This window comes from Theobroma cacao, chromosome 9, assembly GCF_000208745.1.
Source record: "Theobroma cacao cultivar B97-61/B2 chromosome 9, Criollo_cocoa_genome_V2, whole genome shotgun sequence".
Lineage (NCBI taxonomy): Eukaryota > Viridiplantae > Streptophyta > Magnoliopsida > Malvales > Malvaceae > Theobroma > Theobroma cacao.
The window spans coordinates 2041853-2061647 of NC_030858.1; the positions used below are offsets into that span (position 1 = coordinate 2041853).

General features: G+C 36.8%; 5 protein-coding genes across 12 annotated transcripts; 2 read left to right on the forward strand and 3 right to left on the reverse strand.

The window, feature by feature from the left end:
* On the forward strand, positions 269–1273 carry LOC18587934 (dynein light chain 1, cytoplasmic). The gene is made up of 2 exons (XM_007011997.2): positions 269–773; positions 858–1273. Exons 1-2 carry the CDS (start codon positions 636–638, stop codon positions 1011–1013), a joined length of 294 nt encoding a protein of 97 aa, XP_007012059.2. The 5' UTR covers positions 269–635; the 3' UTR covers positions 1014–1273.
* On the forward strand, positions 3393–9353 carry LOC18587935 (myb-related protein 3R-1). Its single transcript, XM_007011998.2, has 12 exons — positions 3393–3622; positions 3948–4162; positions 4364–4418; positions 4615–4672; positions 4756–4850; positions 4965–5068; positions 5405–5533; positions 5754–7545; positions 7873–8219; positions 8383–8497; positions 8573–8800; positions 8891–9353. The coding sequence occupies exons 2-12, from the start codon at positions 4080–4082 to the stop codon at positions 9014–9016; spliced, it is 3132 nt and encodes a 1043-aa protein (XP_007012060.2). The 5' UTR covers positions 3393–3622; positions 3948–4079; the 3' UTR covers positions 9017–9353.
* LOC18587936 (aspartate aminotransferase, cytoplasmic) lies at positions 9254–12322 on the reverse strand. Its single transcript, XM_007011999.2, has 11 exons — positions 11996–12322; positions 11835–11906; positions 11603–11748; positions 11417–11516; positions 11193–11313; positions 10811–10974; positions 10501–10638; positions 10125–10246; positions 9856–9950; positions 9566–9686; positions 9254–9469 (listed from the first exon to the last, which is right to left on the reverse strand). The coding sequence occupies exons 1-11, from the start codon at positions 12185–12187 to the stop codon at positions 9385–9387; spliced, it is 1356 nt and encodes a 451-aa protein (XP_007012061.2). The 5' UTR covers positions 12188–12322; the 3' UTR covers positions 9254–9384.
* On the reverse strand, positions 12635–17070 carry LOC18587937 (aspartate aminotransferase, cytoplasmic). Of its 2 annotated transcripts, none has more exons than XM_018127158.1 (12): positions 16718–17070; positions 16044–16108; positions 15522–15583; positions 15357–15440; positions 14983–15082; positions 14787–14907; positions 14332–14495; positions 14119–14256; positions 13884–14005; positions 13390–13484; positions 13122–13242; positions 12635–12923 (listed from the first exon to the last, which is right to left on the reverse strand). In XM_018127158.1, the coding sequence occupies exons 1-12, from the start codon at positions 16839–16841 to the stop codon at positions 12839–12841; spliced, it is 1281 nt and encodes a 426-aa protein (XP_017982647.1). In that variant the 5' UTR covers positions 16842–17070; the 3' UTR covers positions 12635–12838. The 2 variants fall into 2 exon arrangements, with proteins under 2 accessions (XP_017982647.1, XP_017982648.1); XM_018127159.1 differs by having other exon boundaries at positions 16044–16115; positions 16743–16979.
* Positions 17091–19559, reverse strand: LOC108663434 (tetraspanin-19-like). Of its 7 annotated transcripts, none has more exons than XM_018127160.1 (5): positions 19096–19559; positions 18538–18601; positions 18147–18275; positions 17762–17866; positions 17091–17441 (listed from the first exon to the last, which is right to left on the reverse strand). In XM_018127160.1, exons 1-5 carry the CDS (start codon positions 19257–19259, stop codon positions 17187–17189), a joined length of 717 nt encoding a protein of 238 aa, XP_017982649.1. In that variant the 5' UTR covers positions 19260–19559; the 3' UTR covers positions 17091–17186. The 7 variants fall into 7 exon arrangements, with proteins under 7 accessions (XP_017982649.1, XP_017982651.1, XP_017982650.1 ...); XM_018127162.1 differs by having other exon boundaries at positions 18147–18227; positions 18502–18601; positions 19096–19557; XM_018127161.1 differs by having other exon boundaries at positions 17091–17438; positions 19096–19547.

Genomic DNA, 19795 nt, shown 5'->3' on the forward strand with positions numbered 1-19795 from the left:
CCTATTGGTTTGCAAACATAGAGGATAGTAAGGTACTGTATTTGGATGAAATGAATCATGTCACTTCCATCTGTGGATTTGTGTTTTGTTCTTTTGTGGGAGAAAGAAATGTTAACCCTTTTACTCCATGGTAGTAAGTTCTTTGAGTCATAAGTTACCGTCCCAAATCTTATCACATCAGGACCCTACAAAAAATGAAATGCAAGAAAATATTCCATTCTTTTTAATTACTTTTTAAAATTCTATCACTATAATTATTTATTGGAAAAGGAAGTCTAGAACCCAAATACAAAATAGTACATCGTTTTCATTGATTCTAAACTTAGTAAAGGCACTGATTCCTTGCTTAATATCTGCCTCACCTGCTTTACCCTTTGCCATAACATCTCAAAATATAGTTACAGATACAGTGACGTGGGAGATGAGGTGAAAGGGAAATTCTTAAAAAGAAAAAGAAACATGGCAGCTTGAAAGTCCAAAGGAACATCGGATGATTGTTCCTTCAGGCTAGGAAAGAGGGACGAGGCTGTGACTAGACAGAAGTAAGCTTCTCTGTTTCTTTCTGCTAAAATCTCTTTCCTCCCAGTCTCCCAGGTTTCTTTGATATCAGCTGGTTGAGAGAAAGAAAGGAAGAGATGTTGGAAGGTAAAGCTGTGATTGAAGAGACAGACATGCCCTTGAAGATGCAGGCTCAAGCCCTGGCTTCTGCTTCTCGGGCTCTTGATCTCTATGAAGTCTTTGACTGCATTCCCATCGCTGCCTATATTATAAAGGTTATCAGTTCATTTCAGACCATCCCTTGTTTTGTTCTCTGTTTTTTCCCTTACACAACTTTCCGGATTCATATTTGTTTACAGGATTTCGACGAGATGTACGGGCCTGGATGGCAATGCGTGGTGGGTACAAACTTCAGTTGCTTCTTCACCCATTTAAAAGGAACTTTCATCTATTTTGCTTTGGCCACTCTCAACTTTCTCATCTTCAAGGGGAGCTGTAGTTCCACTTCTTCATGAAGTTGAGCTGGTTTGATGGCGGACTGTGAAAGAAAGACAGAAAGTCCTTGATGAGATAGGAAGGTGGCCATCTTTGGATTCTTCCTTCTGTTGGATGATGAATCATTGAATACTTTGAAGCTGCATGTCTAAGGCCTATTTTTGTTTGCTTATGTAAATTGATGCTAGTCATTGCCATCACTACCTTCCATTTTCTCCCAAGTGGAATTAATTGAAACGCAGTGCATTGATCAAATCGATAACAACAACATACATACATACGTACATACACACACACATACATATGTACATACACACACACATACATACATACATACACAATCATCTGTCTTTTTTTATAAATATGGCAGCTTCTTAATTTCTTTACCTCCACTCTGAACTCTTTAAGATGTTCAAGTTTAATTAATTATTAAGACGGGCATTTCCATATGAGATTGCTATAGCCACACCCCAATTTTATATTGTAAATACTACCCTATGTCTAGACTTTTTGTTTAATTTCTATGTTTAATTAAAGATAAGCATATAATTTTCATAAATTTTTCTTTTTATATCATTGTTTACCTTCTTTGATAGAAACCTTTACAATCTTTGAATACAATGATCATAATTTGTCAATTATAATACTATTACTCCCTCCATCTTTTTTCCTTTGTTCATATTTTTTTTGGATGTCTCAAACTAAAGTCCTTTTTCATTTTTTAAGATATTCAAGACTTATATTATAATTTTTCTAAAATTTTAATATAAAATATATCAAAATAAGAATTTTATCTTTATATTTATCAAAGTAAAAAAAAAAAACAAATATTTAGAAACGGATTAAGCACTAAAACTTCTAATGTCTAATAAGTAAAGATGTAAATAGGCAAGGTACTTACTATTTTTCAAATATCCAACTTCGAAATAAATATATCTATCATTTAGATGAAGTTTTTAAATATGTGTGAACACCAAATTTAATATTGTAAAAATCAATAATTAATTAATTTAATTGTCACGAATTAAAATCCAAACCTGATATCATCATTTTCATTTTGAGTTTCAAGACACTTGTAAACAAGAGAAAAAAATAAATCCAAAACGATATTTTCTTTTTTTTATTTGGAAAAGAAATTTAAATTTAACTTTTCAAATAAATACAAGCGCATTTATTATTATTAAACCGAATGCTTAAGCATAAAATAATAATGACAATAAAATATTAAAAAAGAATAAAAAAACTTGTAATCATGAAAATACAATACATTCGTTTATTTTGTTTGGGGACACGTGTACTTGTTGTCGGTGATGCTAAGCTTCGTTGGGCAATATGTATCAGGAAAAGTCCTTCAAGTATTTAATTTCAGATTTACTTTATAATTACTCATTACGGAAAAGAAAAAAAATTAATATTTAATCTACTGTCGATAATTTTCGTATGCTATCAATTCATCAAACGTTACCACCTCACAGTACATTTTTTAAAGACTTAAAAATAAATATAAATTTTTTAAATAATTAATTAAATAAAAATAAAATATTTTTACTTTTCTCCAAACTTCTCCATATTCTTTCTTGTTCTTCAACTCATTCAAAATATTTTTTTGTTCTTTTTCTTCTTATTCTTCTTCTATTAAAAATAAGAGGATAATCAAAGATTTAAAAGAGATGTTAATTTGTTTTTCAAATAAATAAATTAGTGTTTTATTTTATTTGGATTTGGGTTTAGGGTTTTAATTTAATTGAACATAATCATTATGTTGTAGGTTGTTTTGTGTATTTTTGTAATAATCTTATTTTTGGAATTGTTGATATCGGAGTTTACATGTTTGAGTTTAATTGTTGACTATTTCATCTTTCTTTCTTTTTAGTTTTATTCAATTTTGTTCATTGAGAAATACTTTGATTTGAATTATTTTAAACAAAATTTAAAGTTTCAAAATCTATTGCTCTAAAACGTTTTTGGTTCTGAACAGACAATATCCATAAAACTAAATTTGAAGAGAAAACTAAAAAGAGAACAAGAAAATTTTGAATGCCTTGTGAAGAGTTAAAAATTATGAAAGGGGCTTGCTAATAAGTGAAAATATTTTATTTTTATTTAATTAATTATTAATTTTTTAATATTTATTTTTAAATTCTTATAATTTTTATTATTTATTTTATTAATGAGGTGGCAGTATTTAGTGGATTGAGAGTGTATCATGTATTAAATATTAATCTAAAAAAAGAAAAAAGAAAAAGGTGGAAAAATAAATTTGGCCGTTGGGAATTTGAAAAAAAAGGCTAGCGTACCAACTATGGACGGCCACGATTCCAAAGTGGAAAAATCCAGACCATTAAATTCAAGACATGTTCGATCTTTAACCATAGGGTTTGAAACTCCATTAGTCCGCCCCTTTATGTTTGAATAGCTCTCTAGACCGTTTCATTTTCTCTCTCTCTCTCTCTCTCTCTCTCTCTTTGCTTTCTCTCATATCTTTTCATCTTCTGTAATCTTCGCAGTGCATTTGCAGATCTCTGTCTTTAGTTTATCTCCCTATCTTCGCCTGGATCTGCAAATGCGCGGCGTTTCGACTTCCTCTCTCCTCCGATTCTCCATTTCTCGGTTTTCGAAGCTTAGTTCGGTGAGTGCTTTACTTCTTTTCTTTTTGTAGGGTATTTTTTTCATCATCTTATGAATTTGAAATTTCTTCCATCGATCTTGATCTCTATTCCAAATACTAAACAATTTGCTTTAAAAGCTTAATTCAATTTCTGAGTTGTTGAAATCGGAATGAAATCAAATTTTGATAATGATCTAGGGTTTGAATCTGAGAGAAAGGATTAATTTTGAACTCGAATTCTCTACAAATTTTCAAATCGTTGACTTCTGACTTTTTAATTACTATAAAATAACTTTCATATTGTTTTCTTTTTTCTGATTCTTTTTTTTTTACCCTTCTATGCTAGTTTGTTCTGTTGTTTCGCGGGGAGGAAATTTGTAGTTAGGTTGATTGATAATGATTTGGAGAGCTTATTGCGAAGAGAAACGTTGTCGAGTGGGAATTGGGGTATGCAGATTTATTCATCTACAAAGAAACTATGGAAGGTGATAGAACAATATCGACTCCTTCAGTTGGGCTCAGCATCAGCGATGGTGCTCAGACAATGCGAGCTCTTCATGGGTATATTCTCTTAAAAGCATAATGACTGTTACTTTTAATACCTCTTACTTGAAAAATTTAAAATTATTCTTCGTGTTCTTGGCTGCTCTCGTCCTTTTCATAGTGGTTTTTTTTTCTATTACTAAATTGGTAAGTTCTCTTACAAGAAATTGAATGTTTTATGTACTGCTGAGTTTTTCTGACTTTGCAATCCTTCCGTAGGAGAACTAGTGGTCCTACAAGACGTTCTACAAAAGGACAATGGACAGCTGAAGAGGTATATATCTTTCCCTAGTTTATGGTTGATCTCCTGTGTTTTAGTAAGACGATACCTTTTGATAACTTTATTACAATGGATCCAGTGATTTTAGTCCCATCCTTTAATTTATTTGTGTGTGTGTCTGTTTCAGTGTATGTATATGTATATATTTAGATGATTTTCTATTTGACAAACATATTATATTTGCTTCCAGGATGAGATTCTGCGTAAAGCTGTTCAACGTTTCAAAGGAAAAAACTGGAAAAAGATAGGTATGATTTTCGAATCGAAGTGGCATCATAGCTCTTCGAGTGTCGTTTTGATTGATCTAATTGTAAAGCTGGTTCATCTGCAGCGGAGTGTTTCAAGGATCGGACTGATGTACAGTGTTTACATAGGTGGCAAAAGGTCTTGAATCCAGAACTTGTTAAAGGGCCATGGTCAAAAGAGGTATTTTTTTTGCTACTTACTTTCTCACAATTCCTTGAATTGACTGTTCTTGATAAAATGAACCATTTTTCCTTTGATATGGCATTTTGAGTTGCTTTTGTGAAATTTAAACAGGAGGATGAGCTAATAATTGAGTTGGTGAACAAAATTGGGCCTAAAAAGTGGTCAACCATTGCTCAGCACTTACCTGGACGTATTGGAAAACAATGCAGAGAAAGGTGTGATTGTAGAGCTGTTAATTTTAATATTTAACCCCACTTATATTTGGAACTTTTGAAAAAGCCCAAGGAGGGAGGGGGAATTTGGGATTCTTGGAATCTGACCTTTGTTAGGGTGGTAACACTAGGCTAAGCCTGGATGCATTGGTTTAAACCTGTTGAATTTTTACAGTTTGTGAGAGTTTTTCCTTCTGGATGTTATTGTAAACATATTCTGCTGGATTGCATAAAAGTATTTTGCTGTTGCAAAGCTCCCTTTTTCAACCAAAATATAAGGAAAAAAAAAACCTTGTTCCTGTCTTACATTTGAGCTCATACAACTAAATACCGATGTAGGTGGCATAATCATCTTAATCCTGCCATAAACAAAGAGGCATGGACTCAGGAAGAAGAGCTGGCTCTGATTCGTGCTCATCAGATTTTTGGGAACAGATGGGCAGAGCTCACAAAGTTCTTGCCAGGAAGGTATGTCGACTTATTATTTTTGAGAGGCCATACCTTTCCATCAATCCAATGTTGTGTAGAGGTCACCTATATTCTATATTCTCTTATTCTTAGTTCCTCCAGTGATTGCAAGTCATCGTCTGATATTTTTAAATTGTTCCACTAATTAGAAGCTAATATAATTTTTGCATTTGACTTGCCAATGACTTGCTTTATCTCCATCTTTTCGTATGGGTAACAGGACAGACAATGCTATAAAAAATCACTGGAACAGTTCGGTAAAAAAGAAATTGGACTCTTACATAGCATCCGGCCTTCTAGACCAATTTCAGTTCCCCCTTCTTGCAAATCAAAGCCAGCCTATGCCTTCATCTTCTTCGAGGGTTCAGAGCAATGTAGATGATAGTGGTGCCAAAAGTAGGACAGAAGCAGAGGACATATCAGAATGCAGCCAAGAATCGAGCATGATTGGCTGCTCTCAGTCTGCAAGTGATATGGCTAATGCTGCTGTAAATACAAGAGAGCAGCAATTCCACTTGTCTGAAATGCCTGGTGTGGCAAAGGAGAAGAATTCCAGTCCAGCGCTATGTTCAGAAGAGTATTACCCATCTTTGGAAGATGTCAATTTCTCCATTCCAGAAATATCTTGTGAAGCAGGGTACTCTGCTAGTGGGGATTATCAGTTTAGTTTACCAAATCTACCTAATATTTCTTCCATAGAACTGGGGCAAGAATCATCAGGGTTGCCAACTCACTGTATAGATGCTAGCGAAAGCCATGAAATGATGAATGCTGCATTTCAAACTTCTGTAGGATTAAATGCTCCTACATCTTTTGTAAATATGGTTACAACTTCTGACAAACCAGAGCATATGTTGATAACTGATGATGAATGTTGTAGGGTCCTATTCTCAGAGGCAGTGAATGATGGATGCTTTGCCTCTGAAAATTTTACACAAGGATCTAATATTGTTGAACTGGGTGGCTGCACAAGTTCATCACTTTGTCAGGCTTCAGACATCCAAATATCTGAAACTGGAAGAACTCCAGCCTCACAATCTAATTGTCCTTCAAGGTCTGAAGTATTGGCAACCTCATGCTGTCAATATTTTGTGTCTCCGTCAGTTGCTTCAGTCGAGTATGGTTCACTTATGTCCGGCAGAGAGCCCAGTCAGTTAAATGGTCAACCTTTTGGAACTCAAGAGCAGGAATTTACTATGAATGCATATGATGGCTTTATCTATACTAATGATGATCATACAGGTAATACAGACCTGCAAGAGCAATCATACCTTGCCAAGGATTCTCTGAAGTTGGTTGCGGTGAATAGTTTTGGTTCAGAATCTGATGCAATGCAAACTTGTCCCACCGTGGATGATAAGCCAAACTTGCCTGAAGAACAAGATGTTGGAGCTCTATGTTATGAGCCACCTCGATTTCCAAGCTTGGATATTCCATTTTTCAGCTGTGATCTTATACCATCTGGCAGTGATATGCAGCAAGAATATAGTCCCCTTGGTATTCGCCAGCTGATGATGTCTTCTATGAACTGCATCACTCCATTTAGGTTGTGGGATTCGCCATCTCGAGACGATAGTCCTGATGCTGTGCTAAAAAGTGCTGCCAAAACTTTTACTGGTACACCATCCATATTGAAGAAACGCCACCGTGACCTTTTGTCACCTTTATCAGAAAGAAGAAGTGACAAAAAGCTGGAAACTGACATGACATCCAGTTTGACTAAAGATTTCTCTCGTTTGGATGTTATGTTTGATGAGAGTGGGACTGGCAGCACATCTCAGCCTTCTCAATCTGAACCTAAAACCCACTCTGGTGCCTCCGTGGAAGAAAAAGAAAACCTATGTCAAGCATTTGATGGGGAGCGAGACAATGGGGGAGATCGCACTGAATCGTTAGATGATAAAGCTCAGAAGAAAGATTCTAATGGAATTAATTCCCATGGGAATATGAAAAAAGAAGCCTGCGATATTGATACAAAGGCCAAAACTGACGCTGATGCTTCCAATAAAGTTGTGAGTTTTTTTTGTCCATTTATTATTTTGATGTTAGTTTTCTAGCTTAAGGTGCAGATGTTTGATTAAATCCCTGTCAATTTTTTTGGACCTATTATTTAATGATGATTTGATTAGGAGTAATAATACAGTAATGGTGATTGTTTATTTAACTCAGACATAATGCTGATAGCTCTAAGTACATCTTACACTGTTTTCTCTTGTGGTCTTATGTTGGAAATCTTGGTCATAATTCTTCTTTCTTTATTACTCTTCTTTTCCTTTTTGCATCAAATGTTGAATTATTTATTATTTACTAATCTCTCTCTCCCTCTCTACTTTTGACAGGTCCAACGGCCTTCAGCAGTGCTTATTGAGCATAATATAAATGATCTACTGTTGTTTTCTCCTGATCAAGTTGGTCTTAAAGTGGACAGACCATTATTGGCTTCAAGCACACGAACTCCAAGAAATCAGTATCATAAAAGCTTTGGAGCTATATCAAATCAGGGTTTTGCTTCTGAATGCTTATCCGGAAATGCATGCATAGTTGTTAGCTCTCCTACTTTGAAAATAAAGAACAGCGAAGGCCACTCAATTGCTGTTACTACTGTGCAATGTGTGACTTCATCAGCAACCGCAGAGAATTTGGTTGATAATGCTGGGATTGATGCTGCTATTGAAAATCATAATATGTTAGATTCCACTCCTCCCTATTGTCATTATGCTGTTATAGTATTATACTATTTTGTTTTGCTATTCAGTGTGCTTGTAGTGCTGCTTTTCTTTTATTTTCTACTTCAAATGCCAGGATAAATCAATTTGTTGCTTATGAACTTACTTGATGTGGATTCCCAGATTTGGTGAAACTCCATTCAAAAGAAGTATCGAATCCCCATCAGCGTGGAAGTCTCCTTGGTTCATCAACTCTTTTGTTCCGGGTCCAAGGATTGACACAGAAATAACAATCGAGGTATAACAACTTCAGGTAGATTTAGAATCTATAATTTTTTGCTTATGCTTACTAATAATCCGAATTCCTTTCCAGGACATAGGATATCTTATGAGCCCTGGGGATAGAAGCTATGATGCCATTGGGTTGATGAAGCAATTAAGTGAGCATACCGCAGCTGCTTATGCTGATGCCTTGGAGGTTTTGGGAAATGAAACTCCGGAATCAATTGTAAAGGGAAGACGATCAAACAATCCTAACGTCAACGAGGACAAGGAGAATAACCAGTTGGAAAGCCGGTCACATTTGGCTTCAAATATCCTGGTATTACTAAGAAACTATGCTTAATTTCGCCCTCTTCTTTTGCTATTATTATCGAGCAATTACTTGAAAATGGTATGCAAACTTTTGCAGGCAGAGCGCCGGACTCTTGATTTCAGCGAATGTGGAACACCTGGAAAAGGAACTGAAAACGGGAAGTCGTCAACCTCCATGAGTAGTTTCTCAAGCCCCTCCTATCTTTTGAAAGGTTGCAGATAGTGATTTCTTTTGGCTTAAAAAGCCTCCCAATGCATAACTGTTTGTAGTCTATACCATATATATATATGTATGTCATTTTTTTTTTCCTTTTAAAAATTTGAATTCAATTTGTTGTGGATCTAATTAATTAATTGATAAAAAGATTGTTCAAGTGCATAAAAGTTTCTCCTGCTCTCCTCACTTTTACTTGTGTCCCAAGGAAGGGTTGACAAAGAAACTGAGGCAGGAAAGGTAATATTCACCATAAAAGCTATTGAAGTGAATTTATTTTTGCCCTTTCAGTGTATTGAGGGTTACAATTATTATTGAAATGGTAACAGAGAAGCGGAAAAACAAATACAATTGATATGATTGGCTGTGAAAGGTTTCTATGACATACGAGTAACGGCAGCATGAATTGCATCAGCAAGATGAGGGACAGTCTTGGAGCTCAGACCTGCCATGCTAATCCTCCTGTACACGAGAAAATATGTGAATGGGAATCACAATCCAGCAAAAGTAAACAGCCCAATTTGAATAATTTGGTTTAGCAAGTAATGAGCTTCTTACCCATCAGAAGTCATGTAGATGTGGTATTCTCTGGTCATAAAGGCTACTTGCTCTGAATTCAGTCCAGTGAAGGTAAACATTCCGATTTGTTTGATAATATGGCTCCAGTCACCAGGTGTTCCTGCCAACGAGAAAGAAACATAAATACAAGGATGAACGTTGTTCGAAAGTAGCTAAGCATGCCTTAAAGTTGAATGACCTCTAGCATATTGTTGCATGGTATATCGGCAGAATATCAAAACAAAAGTAGGCAAGAAATTGAAGTAAGATATACTGAACTTTGAGATTACCTCTAGCGCGCAAAGCATCAAAAAGTTGTTGGCGCATGCTGATGATGCGGTCAGCCATTGCCTTCAACTCAATAGTCCATTCATTGTACATGTTTCTGTTGGTGGAAAAGGAAAAAGAAAATTAAGGACATCCTTTTAGGAGTAATTTATTGAGTCTATTTCCTCATGGATACATCATACATGGTATCCGCAAAACCCAATTAACAAATAGAGTTCTTGCAAACTGCAAGATGCAAGCAATAGCGATGTGGATAACCATAAACATGTACCTGTCCTTCAGGACGGTAGCCACAATAGATGCACCATGAATCGGTGGATTTGAAAACATGGGCCGAATAACAAGTTTCAACTGGCTCTCAACCCTGCTTGCTACATCAGCTGTCTTGCAGACCTATTGATGATAAAATTTGTGATAAACAATCAGAATAACTTCTGCAGGTCCACAAACAAGACAGAGAAAGATACACAAGTAGATCTACTAAGTCGCAATTGTACATTGTGGTGACAAAATCTTGATAACACATGACTTGTACAAAAAGAGAAACACAAAAAACAAAAAAAAAGAAAAAAGAGAAGCTATAATCAATCAAAAGATTGTGATTTAGTGAATACTAAATCTCATAGACATCAATCTTAGAGTCTTACAACACTTAGTGCACCAACACGTTCCCCATAGAGGCCCATGTTCTTCGCATAACTCTGAGCTACAAAGCATTCACCACCATCAGCAACAAACATGCGAACAGACTGTGCATCTGCATCCAGATTGCCACTAGCAAAACCCTATAATGACAGGACAGCATTAAATCCACGTTGAAATGGTAACTTCATTCAAATCCAATCAATTAAATGATTCAAACTGTTTAAATTTCTTGATATGCAAATGTAATAATATATATATTTTTTTTGATATGCAGACGTAATATACACATTGTTGCATTCAGTTTCTACCTACCTGATAAGCACTATCAAAGAAAGGTAACAGCGCCTTTGATCTCATCAACCTCCTAATTTGCTCCCACTGCTGAAGGGTGGGATCCACACCAGTGGGATTATGAGCACAGGCATGAAGAAGCACAATAGCTCCAGAAGGGGCAGAACCAAGGTCCTCCAATAACCCTGTTAGCCACAAGAAAAGAATATCATATAATCAAGAAATTAACAGAATACAACTAAATCTATCTGGTCCTCATCGGACTCCAGAGAAGGAAGAATCAAAAACAAGGTATGCATAACTAAGTATGAAGAAGCAACTTCAACAATAATGATAGAAAATACACAATTGGATCGATGTAGCTAGTAAAAAACAATACACACATTTGTAGAAGTTTTCATACCCCGGAAATTCAATCCACGTGTTGCTGGATCATAGTAGCGGTAAGTTTTCACAGATAGTCCTGACAGAGTAAAAATCTTGGGGTGGTTTCCCCATGTTGGCTGTGGAATGTAGATAGTGCGCTGCAAAACAACACCAAAAAGTATAGTCGAGAATGAAAATTGATTACTTCTAAATTGGCCCAAAGGTTAATAAATACATAATAAAAATAAACAAGAAGCTTACTTGATGATAATGCCTAGCCAAAAATTCAGCTCCAACTCTCAATGAACCGGTCCCAGACAAACATTGAACTGTAGTAACCCGATTCTCTCGAATAGCAGGGCTACATTCAAACAAAAAAAGAGAAAGGGATTATGTAACAAAACTAATGTAAACTCTTTGATAAGATCAAAAATCCAATTAGCAAACCTGTCAGCACCGAAAATGAGCTTAGCACTTAAATGATTGAATTCTGCTAATCCAACAATGGGAAGATATTCCTTAACACGTGACCTGTCGTTGACCAACATTTGCTCTGCTTTTCTTACCACATTAAGAACAAGAGGCTTTCCTTCCTGTTACCAAAATACAGAAAAATTGAACATTTCAAACAAGAAGAAACAAGAAAATCAAACCTTTCTCTGTAAAAGACGAAAATTACCTCGGTTCGATAAGCACCAACTCCTAAATTCAACTTAACAGGACTGGGATCTTTGTTATATGCAACGGTCACCTAATTAGCCAACGGTACGGATTAACTAACTGTAACTGCTTAGTTATTTTGATTATAATGAAAAAAGAAAGCGAGAGAGAGAGAGATACTCCGAGAATGGGATCTTCAGGGGCACGAACGACGTGAGAGAAAACCGACTCCCCGTGAAAACTGGCCGTGGCAGAAAATGATACGGCGGTTTGAGACTCCATCAACGGCGACGCGGTTGCAAGGTGTCTGACCAGAGCGCTTAACCGCCTATCGGTGGGCAAAGAAGAAGATGACGTAAACTCGGGGCGCATGTTAGCTTTGTTGATGCGTTTGAATGCTTAATCTACTCTTCTTCGTTTTTGTCTTTGGCAAATATTTTTGCTTTTGCTTGCCGAAACTGATAGCTGGGTTTTTGTTTTTATAAAGAATAGATTGACAAAAAGCTCACGCCAGTACGCGGCGACTGATGGTCTCTGCCTGTTATCCGCTAACGTTTGCATGATTCAATGGGGCCCACCTTTGCAGTTAATATGCGCGCCTTCTAAGTGGGCAAGAGGAAAATGCCACGTGGCGAATAGATTCCTAAGGTGATAGAGCAGTCGGGTTTCTGGCACGCTTGCCAAGGCAGAGTTATGTTCAACGCTTTCTACGAATATATATGGTCAGTGTCACGACTTTTCTTATTTGTCTGCAACACGTATCCTACGTTTCCATACCTCCAGAAACCCAACTTTGTCTGTTAGGAAAGAGATGGGGGATGGGGGAATCTCCATATATAAGCAAAATTCAGTTCAGTTATTCAATAATAGATTGGAAAATCATTAGACAGGTTCAAACAAATTGTTCAGAATTTCCTCTTGTGAGCAGCTTGAAGGATCAAGTAGTATGTGTAGGCTATAGGCTACCGTCCAGGTTTCGGTCGGATGGAAGCTGGGGAAGATACGAGAGCTCAGGGATAGGTTTTAGATGATGCGAGTAACTGCAGCATGTATTGCATCCGCAAGATGTGGAACTGCTTTTGAACTTAGGCCTCCCATGTTAATCCTCCTGCAAGTTAAAACGATGAGTGATGAGGAAACTTGATGAAGAGTATTGCTTTAGTTACTGATAGAAACATGACAAAGATCTAAAGATGGTTTAGGGTAAACGTTGCACAAAGGCTGATGATGAGCAAGAGAACATGAGCTAGATGACTCGACAGGAAGAAAAACTAAACATAAAGCTATGAGTAGTAGATGAAACTACCCATCAGATGACATGTAGATATGGTATTCTTTAGTCATGAAGCGGACTTGCTCTTCATTCAATCCGGTGAAAGTATACATTCCGACCTGCCTGATAATATGGCTCCAATCCCCTGGAGTCCCTGCCAAAAGAAAAGGTAAAAAGGCCTAATCAGCAACCGTTGAGAGCCTCTCTTAATAACTATTATGTTCATGGTTGAATGATTAAAAGCAACTCATCCAACAGTCAACATAGAGGTAAAGAATTGACAGAACTTAGAAGGATTTACCTCTGTTGCATAAAGCATCATAGAGTTGCTGGCGTACTTTGGCTAGACGATCACTCATTGCTTTCAGTTCACTAGTCCATTCGTTGTACAAGTCCCTACAGGTAAAGAATTAACAAACTGACAAGAGTTTAAAGCATGGATTCGATGCTAGATAAATCATTTCTAACACCATTGAGATTAAAAGCTCCAAAACATGGGTATACTGGAGACTTATCTTTGATAATTATTTCTAATAATCATAAGATTTATTCATATTGCCACTGGAAAGGGAATCCAACCTCATTTACATTCTCAGACACGCCTCAACTCTATTGTGCTATTTCAGAAATACTCGTTTGAACGCATTTCTACTGTCTTTTTACCTTTTTATATTACCCCTCAGCAATCTTCTTCTTACATAAAACAATAATTCAAAAATTTTAGAATACCAATGCCACATTTACAAGGCAGACACCTGAGTTAATTAAAAGTCTAGTAACTGAATAATATATTACCTATCCTTCAGAATGGCAGTAACTATGGCTGCACCATGAATGGGTGGGTTTGAATAAAGGGGTCTGATCACAAGCCTGAGCTGGCTCTCAACCCGCCTTGCCACATCCGCCGTCTTGCAAACCTATATCCAAATTATGATTATTATAGTAGTGACTAATATGCAGATATTTGGACAATCTTGTTCGGTAAAACAGATGGATATTAGCTGTTAGGAGATTTAACATAGTGGCTTACAATGCTAAGCGAACCAATGCGTTCCCCATAGAGTCCCATGGTTTTTGAATATGATTGAGCTACAAGGCTTTCACCACCATCACAAACAAACATCCGAATGGACTGTGCATCAGCATCTAGACTTCCACTTACCAAACCCTACAAGCAGTCCATCAATCACTAAATGAGGTTCAATTAAAAACCTAAAGCCATGAGTATTTAATAGTTGATTACCTGATAAGCGCAATCAAAAAAAGGTAATAAGCCTCTCAGTCTCACTAACTGCCTGATCTGTTCCCACTGCTGACAAGTTGGATCAACACCAGTAGGATTATGACCACTAGCTTGGAAAAGCACAATGGCTCCAGTTAAGGCAGAGCCAAGATCTTCCAAAAGGCCTATCACCACCAAGATGAATTATCTAATCCATGAGAACAATGATGATAATCATTTCCAGTGCAAAATACTTTGTTAGGGGGGATGTTATAACCACTTTGGAATAAATCATTGTTCAGCAAAAGACAACTGACATTAGAATAAAATTAGGTATCTCTTGCGCTATCCAAATTCAGACACACAATTATAGCTTAAACTTGTAATAAATATGATATATAGAAACTGGTGGTCCAAATCAAATTGCAGTGTGCAAGATGAAGCTTCCACAAATGAAATTTGTTTAAAAAGTAGACCTTGAAAGTCTAGCCCACGTGTTTTAGGATCATAATAACGGTAAGTCTTCAAAGCTAGTCCTGCTGCAGATAACAAATTTGGATGATTTCCATATGTTGGCTCAGGAAGGTAAACCACAAGCTGCAAATTAAGGTAGACAGTAAGGTTAAACAGTCCGATTGCATGGCATAAAGGAACAAGGGGTAAGTCATTTACTTGGCGGTAATGTTGTGCTAAAAATTCAGCCCCGAGCCTCAGTGAGCCACAACCTGACACACACTGGGCAGTAGTCACTCTACTCTCCTTGATGGCAGGGCTTTTCAAAAGCAAATGATATAAGCAGCCAGCAACAGAAAAAATACCTTCAGCTAAAAATCAAAGCTTAAAGAAGCCAAAAAAAAAAAGTTCATGAAATAGCCTAATAGCATCAGAGATCTTTATAATTTTAAGATTACGCAAACTGCAGCCTTGCTAAATGATACACAATCTTATAGTCAGTATTTTTAGTTTTTAAAATTTCAATACTTCCTCACCATGAGATGGGAAAATTGGTCTAATAAATATTTTAAACCAGGCTAGTAGTGCTGTACCTGCCAGAACCAAATATGAGTTCAGCACTTAATCTATTAAATTCTGCCATTCCTGTTCTGGGAAGGTACTCCTTATCAGCAGACCTAAATATCAGTCAGATAAAATGGAATTCGGTTATGACTCGAGCAAAGTTATGATTGGAAAAACAATAATGAAATACCTACAGGTCATTAGCTAGTGTCTGCTCCACTTGTCTAACAACATTCAGCGTATGAGATTTTCCGTCCTGTCATGCCATGAACAAAGCCCATCTATTGTTTGCATCAAAGACCAATAAGCATTGTGATATAATGAAATGCTCATGAAAGTTATCTTTCTAACATTTATCCATAATTATAGAGTTGCTGCCCAGCCATCAACAGCCTAATGAAACTGAATGGTTTGGTATCGTGTTTATTTCACTAAATACGATACCTAAAAGAATCAGCCTTGCAGCAATATCATGGCTTCATTTTTCTGGTGAGAAGCTGGTGATAGGAATGATCATATCGAAGTGCAAAGACTATAACCATGATAAAAGTTCACATCCTTTGGCAGCATGCCAAAATCTTGAAATGGATAGATAAATACACATTATGGATGAATGCAACCCCATATCATGAACATTCCGTCCAGAATTATACTTGCAGTGGTCAATGTGGGTGAGAGAAATATCAATAAAACTGGCAAAGGGAACAAATGCTCACCTCTGTTCGATAAACACCAATCCCCAAGTGCAGCTTATTTGTGCTGGGGTCCTTATTGTAAGCGACTGTTGTCTTTTCATACAATATAACAGCATTAAAAACCAAGGAAATCTTAATTCTAGAAGCAACAAACAAAATAGAGAAAGGGACTCTAATACTGGACAATGGTCAGAAATGCTGCAGCACAAGCTTCCCATCATTTTGATTAAACCAATCTAAAAAATACGGCTCAAATTTTTTATTCAAAAATTTAACATCAACTTGACTTGTTTCCTAGCCCCAATCTTTACATTGTGTATACCTCACATTGAAAATCAGGGTTGGTGATAATTTCAAGCTTAACAAGACAGAATTGAGACATTTCCTTGTGTTTCTGCCTTCAATTAGAACTTGGCCACAGTTAAGAATCAATTTTGACATATATATTCATCAAAATAGATAAAAAAAAAAATCCAGATCCAGGACCCTTTGGGAGCTCTGTAATCAAAACCTAGTTTAAGTGTTGAAACGATCATTAACCAGGTTGGATTTTTGAGTTCCTAATCAAGTACTTGCTAGTAAGCTCCATAGACAACAGCAAATTACTCCTAGGCAGTGAATGAACTCCAAACCTCTTGAATTTGAAAAGAAAGCAGTAGGGTATAGAACAAGCAGTCAGAATTTGGTACAATTACTTGGAAAAAGCATAAAAGCCAGTACCGCGTAGACTGGAATATCAGGAGCTGGAGGTACGTTATGGAACAGAGAATCGCCAGTTGAGTCAGTTGTGGTCATCTCGTTAAGCTTCAGATACTCCATAAGTAGTATCAAGATGAAGAATGGAAGCTAAGCTGCCGCAACAAATGTGTTTTTATGGTTTCTCAAGTGGAAACCTAAGTGGGTCAGGGTCAGCCTTATGGAGCGAACTCGGATATGCAGCAAATTCAATGCTAATTTGGTTTTTTTGTTCATCAAACAGAGCTAATGTTATTGGTCTTGGTCCCCTTTGGATATCTCGATAAAGACCAGCCTTTTCACCGCCAACAACTTCCAGTTTACAAGCAGATAAAAGGGGAAAGCCAGGAGATGATTCTTCTTTTAACAATTAACCCAGAATAAAGTACAAAAAGAATTTGACATTTTGCCATTAAGGTAACAAAAAATTCAACAAACAATAGGTGTTCTTTGGGATTGCATTCTAAAAACACTCTCAACATATGCCAACAAGCTTTGTCTTGGGTGGCCTGTACGCAAAACTTCACATCTGCTACAATTCAGTCTGGTGTTAACGAGTATACCAGACCCGGTTCCCACCAGAAAGGACCTGGTGAAATCGGGTATTTCCCAATGCCGGGTCTGGGCCATTCTCTCAATGCCAACAGTCCACAGGATTATTGCTAAAGCAATGACACTGACCTGCTAAAAACAAAATGGTCCAATTACCAAATGGTCTTACATCTTTGACTCGCAAGTATGCCACAACAAACAGCCATTACTGAACAATTTTACTTTAATTTATGGTCACTTCCAAGATGTTTTCTCAATTAAAAAGTGAAAAGGATTGTAAGGAAATGATTTTCTTTCTATGAACACATTTGTGGCTATTAACCACAAAAATTTTGGGTTGCTTTCCCATCAACATAGAAAGTAAAAGCTTGCATACAAGTTTTGTACAGAAGAAGCAGTGTTGTGATTGATGGAAATGTAATCACAGGACAGCATGAAAAAGATAGGATTACCTGTGGCACTAAAATCATGAGAGCAATCAACTGACACATCTTCTCATGGAAGATAATAAAACTCTTGAAATCTTCATGGCTCTCATCAATGTATTTAGCTATTAGCTGTCACAGAGGAACGATCGATGAAGTTAGATAGGAGGTAAGAGGAATTTACAACCAAGCTAGAAGAATGGTTTGAACCAACCGAGAGAGCTATTTGTGAAGCAACTTTAAGAAAGAAATGAGAATATTTTACTTTCAGCAAACGTTAAACCCTTTTCCAGGATTTGAACATGTCGATTGAGATTAAGCTGATTGATTGTTAACATGTGAAGCTATATTCAAACAGGAGATATCCAAAAAATGCACCACGGTAGTTAATATGGGTGTCGAGAGAGCATACCGAACTCCAGTCATACTTGAAGAAAGTTGTGACAATCACAGCAACTTCCAGAAAAAGAAGGGAGCAGATGCTGAAAATGTACTGAAAGCTTGGTTGAGGAATAGCTTGGTCAATGACTGAATGGAAATACTACATTAAAAAATTTGAAATAATTAGTTATTCCAAAAAAGTGTTCTTTTCTTTCCACAGCACATATAAGCAATGACGAAAGCAACTTCATTGCCATCTTCCCATAAAAGTTTCAATAAATGAAACTTCAGAATCCTAGATATCCTTTTTTCCTTCTTCAGTTTTCTTCTCTCTTAATCATGGCAAGTTACAAATTAAGGAAATCCAAGCTCATTAAAAAGGATACTATGCAAAGAATGGAATTGTTGATATAATTAGAGACCATATAACTGAACAGCGTGCTCAAGCAGACAGCAATTCCCACACCTAAACATGTATAGATAAACCTGTTAAACAGAGGCAAAAATGTTCAGAAGTGCGTAGATTTGGTACCAAAGATAGCAAAGTTGGTGAGACAGTGATTTCACATGTTTTGAACTAAAAGAAGCTAGTTGATTGTCAGAGTCCATTTGAACAAATTGAACTAAAAGAAGCCGATATATGTAAATAACTCAAAGTAAACCATGTTTATGTACAATTTTCCATTTAGTGCTTGACCAAGCTAAGCTATCTATGTTTACGACCAAGCTTGGCCAATGCTAAATTGGAAATTCTACATAAACATCTAACTTGAAAAGAGAAAATTTGCCTTGAACATTGATGGGTATATAAGCCCAAAACTATGAATAAGAAGAGAAACATGCTATAGTAGGAAATAATCAATGAAAACAACAACAAACATGAGAATAATATGATTTCAACATAGACCAAGAAGAAGTGCAGGTAAAACATGCTTCAACTGATACACTATTATAGGGAGAAAGAGAAATTAAGAGTCTACCATGGTTTGGGAAGAGATGAGTGAAACGGCAGTCCAGCAAAACCATCATTCCACTTCTTTTGGAGCCAGAGGGAGTAGACAATAATGGCAATCCCAAGAAAATTCATAACGAGGTTGACTATCTTCATTGAGTAGTGCAAGCAGCACCTGCCGCACCTTGTCATGGCTGGCTGGCTGGCCGGCAGATAAGTGTCCCTAATTGGTCACAAACACTATTGGTAAGCAAGCAAACATTGACTTGCCTTTCGATCTGAGATACCACTGAACGGAGACTTTATGTATCAGAGTGGTGGTGGCCCCAGCCATGCGGTTAGGCCGAGAAGAGAAGAGGAGCATGTGTCTCATGAGAAAAAGAAGAGAAAAGGTAGCCTTAAGGCTTCCATATTTTTAGGGACACAATTGTTCTCTGGGCAATTTGGAGTCGACACGTGCACTTGACTATGAGAGAGCGAGTGAGCAAGTGATGATCGAGAGAGAAATAGATGTAATTGCCAAAATGGTGGTTACGTTGAAAGTTAGATGGGATACGAACAACGACTGCAGTATGAAGAAGACGAAGAAGAAGAGAAGCAAGGGGCGGGTGCATCTGCCATTCAAAACGTGAAACAAGTCAAACAATTCCTGCAGCGGATGGGGACTGAAATTACAGAGTCTTTGATATTTTAGGTGTAAAACAACGATAGCCCTTTGGAAGGAAAGC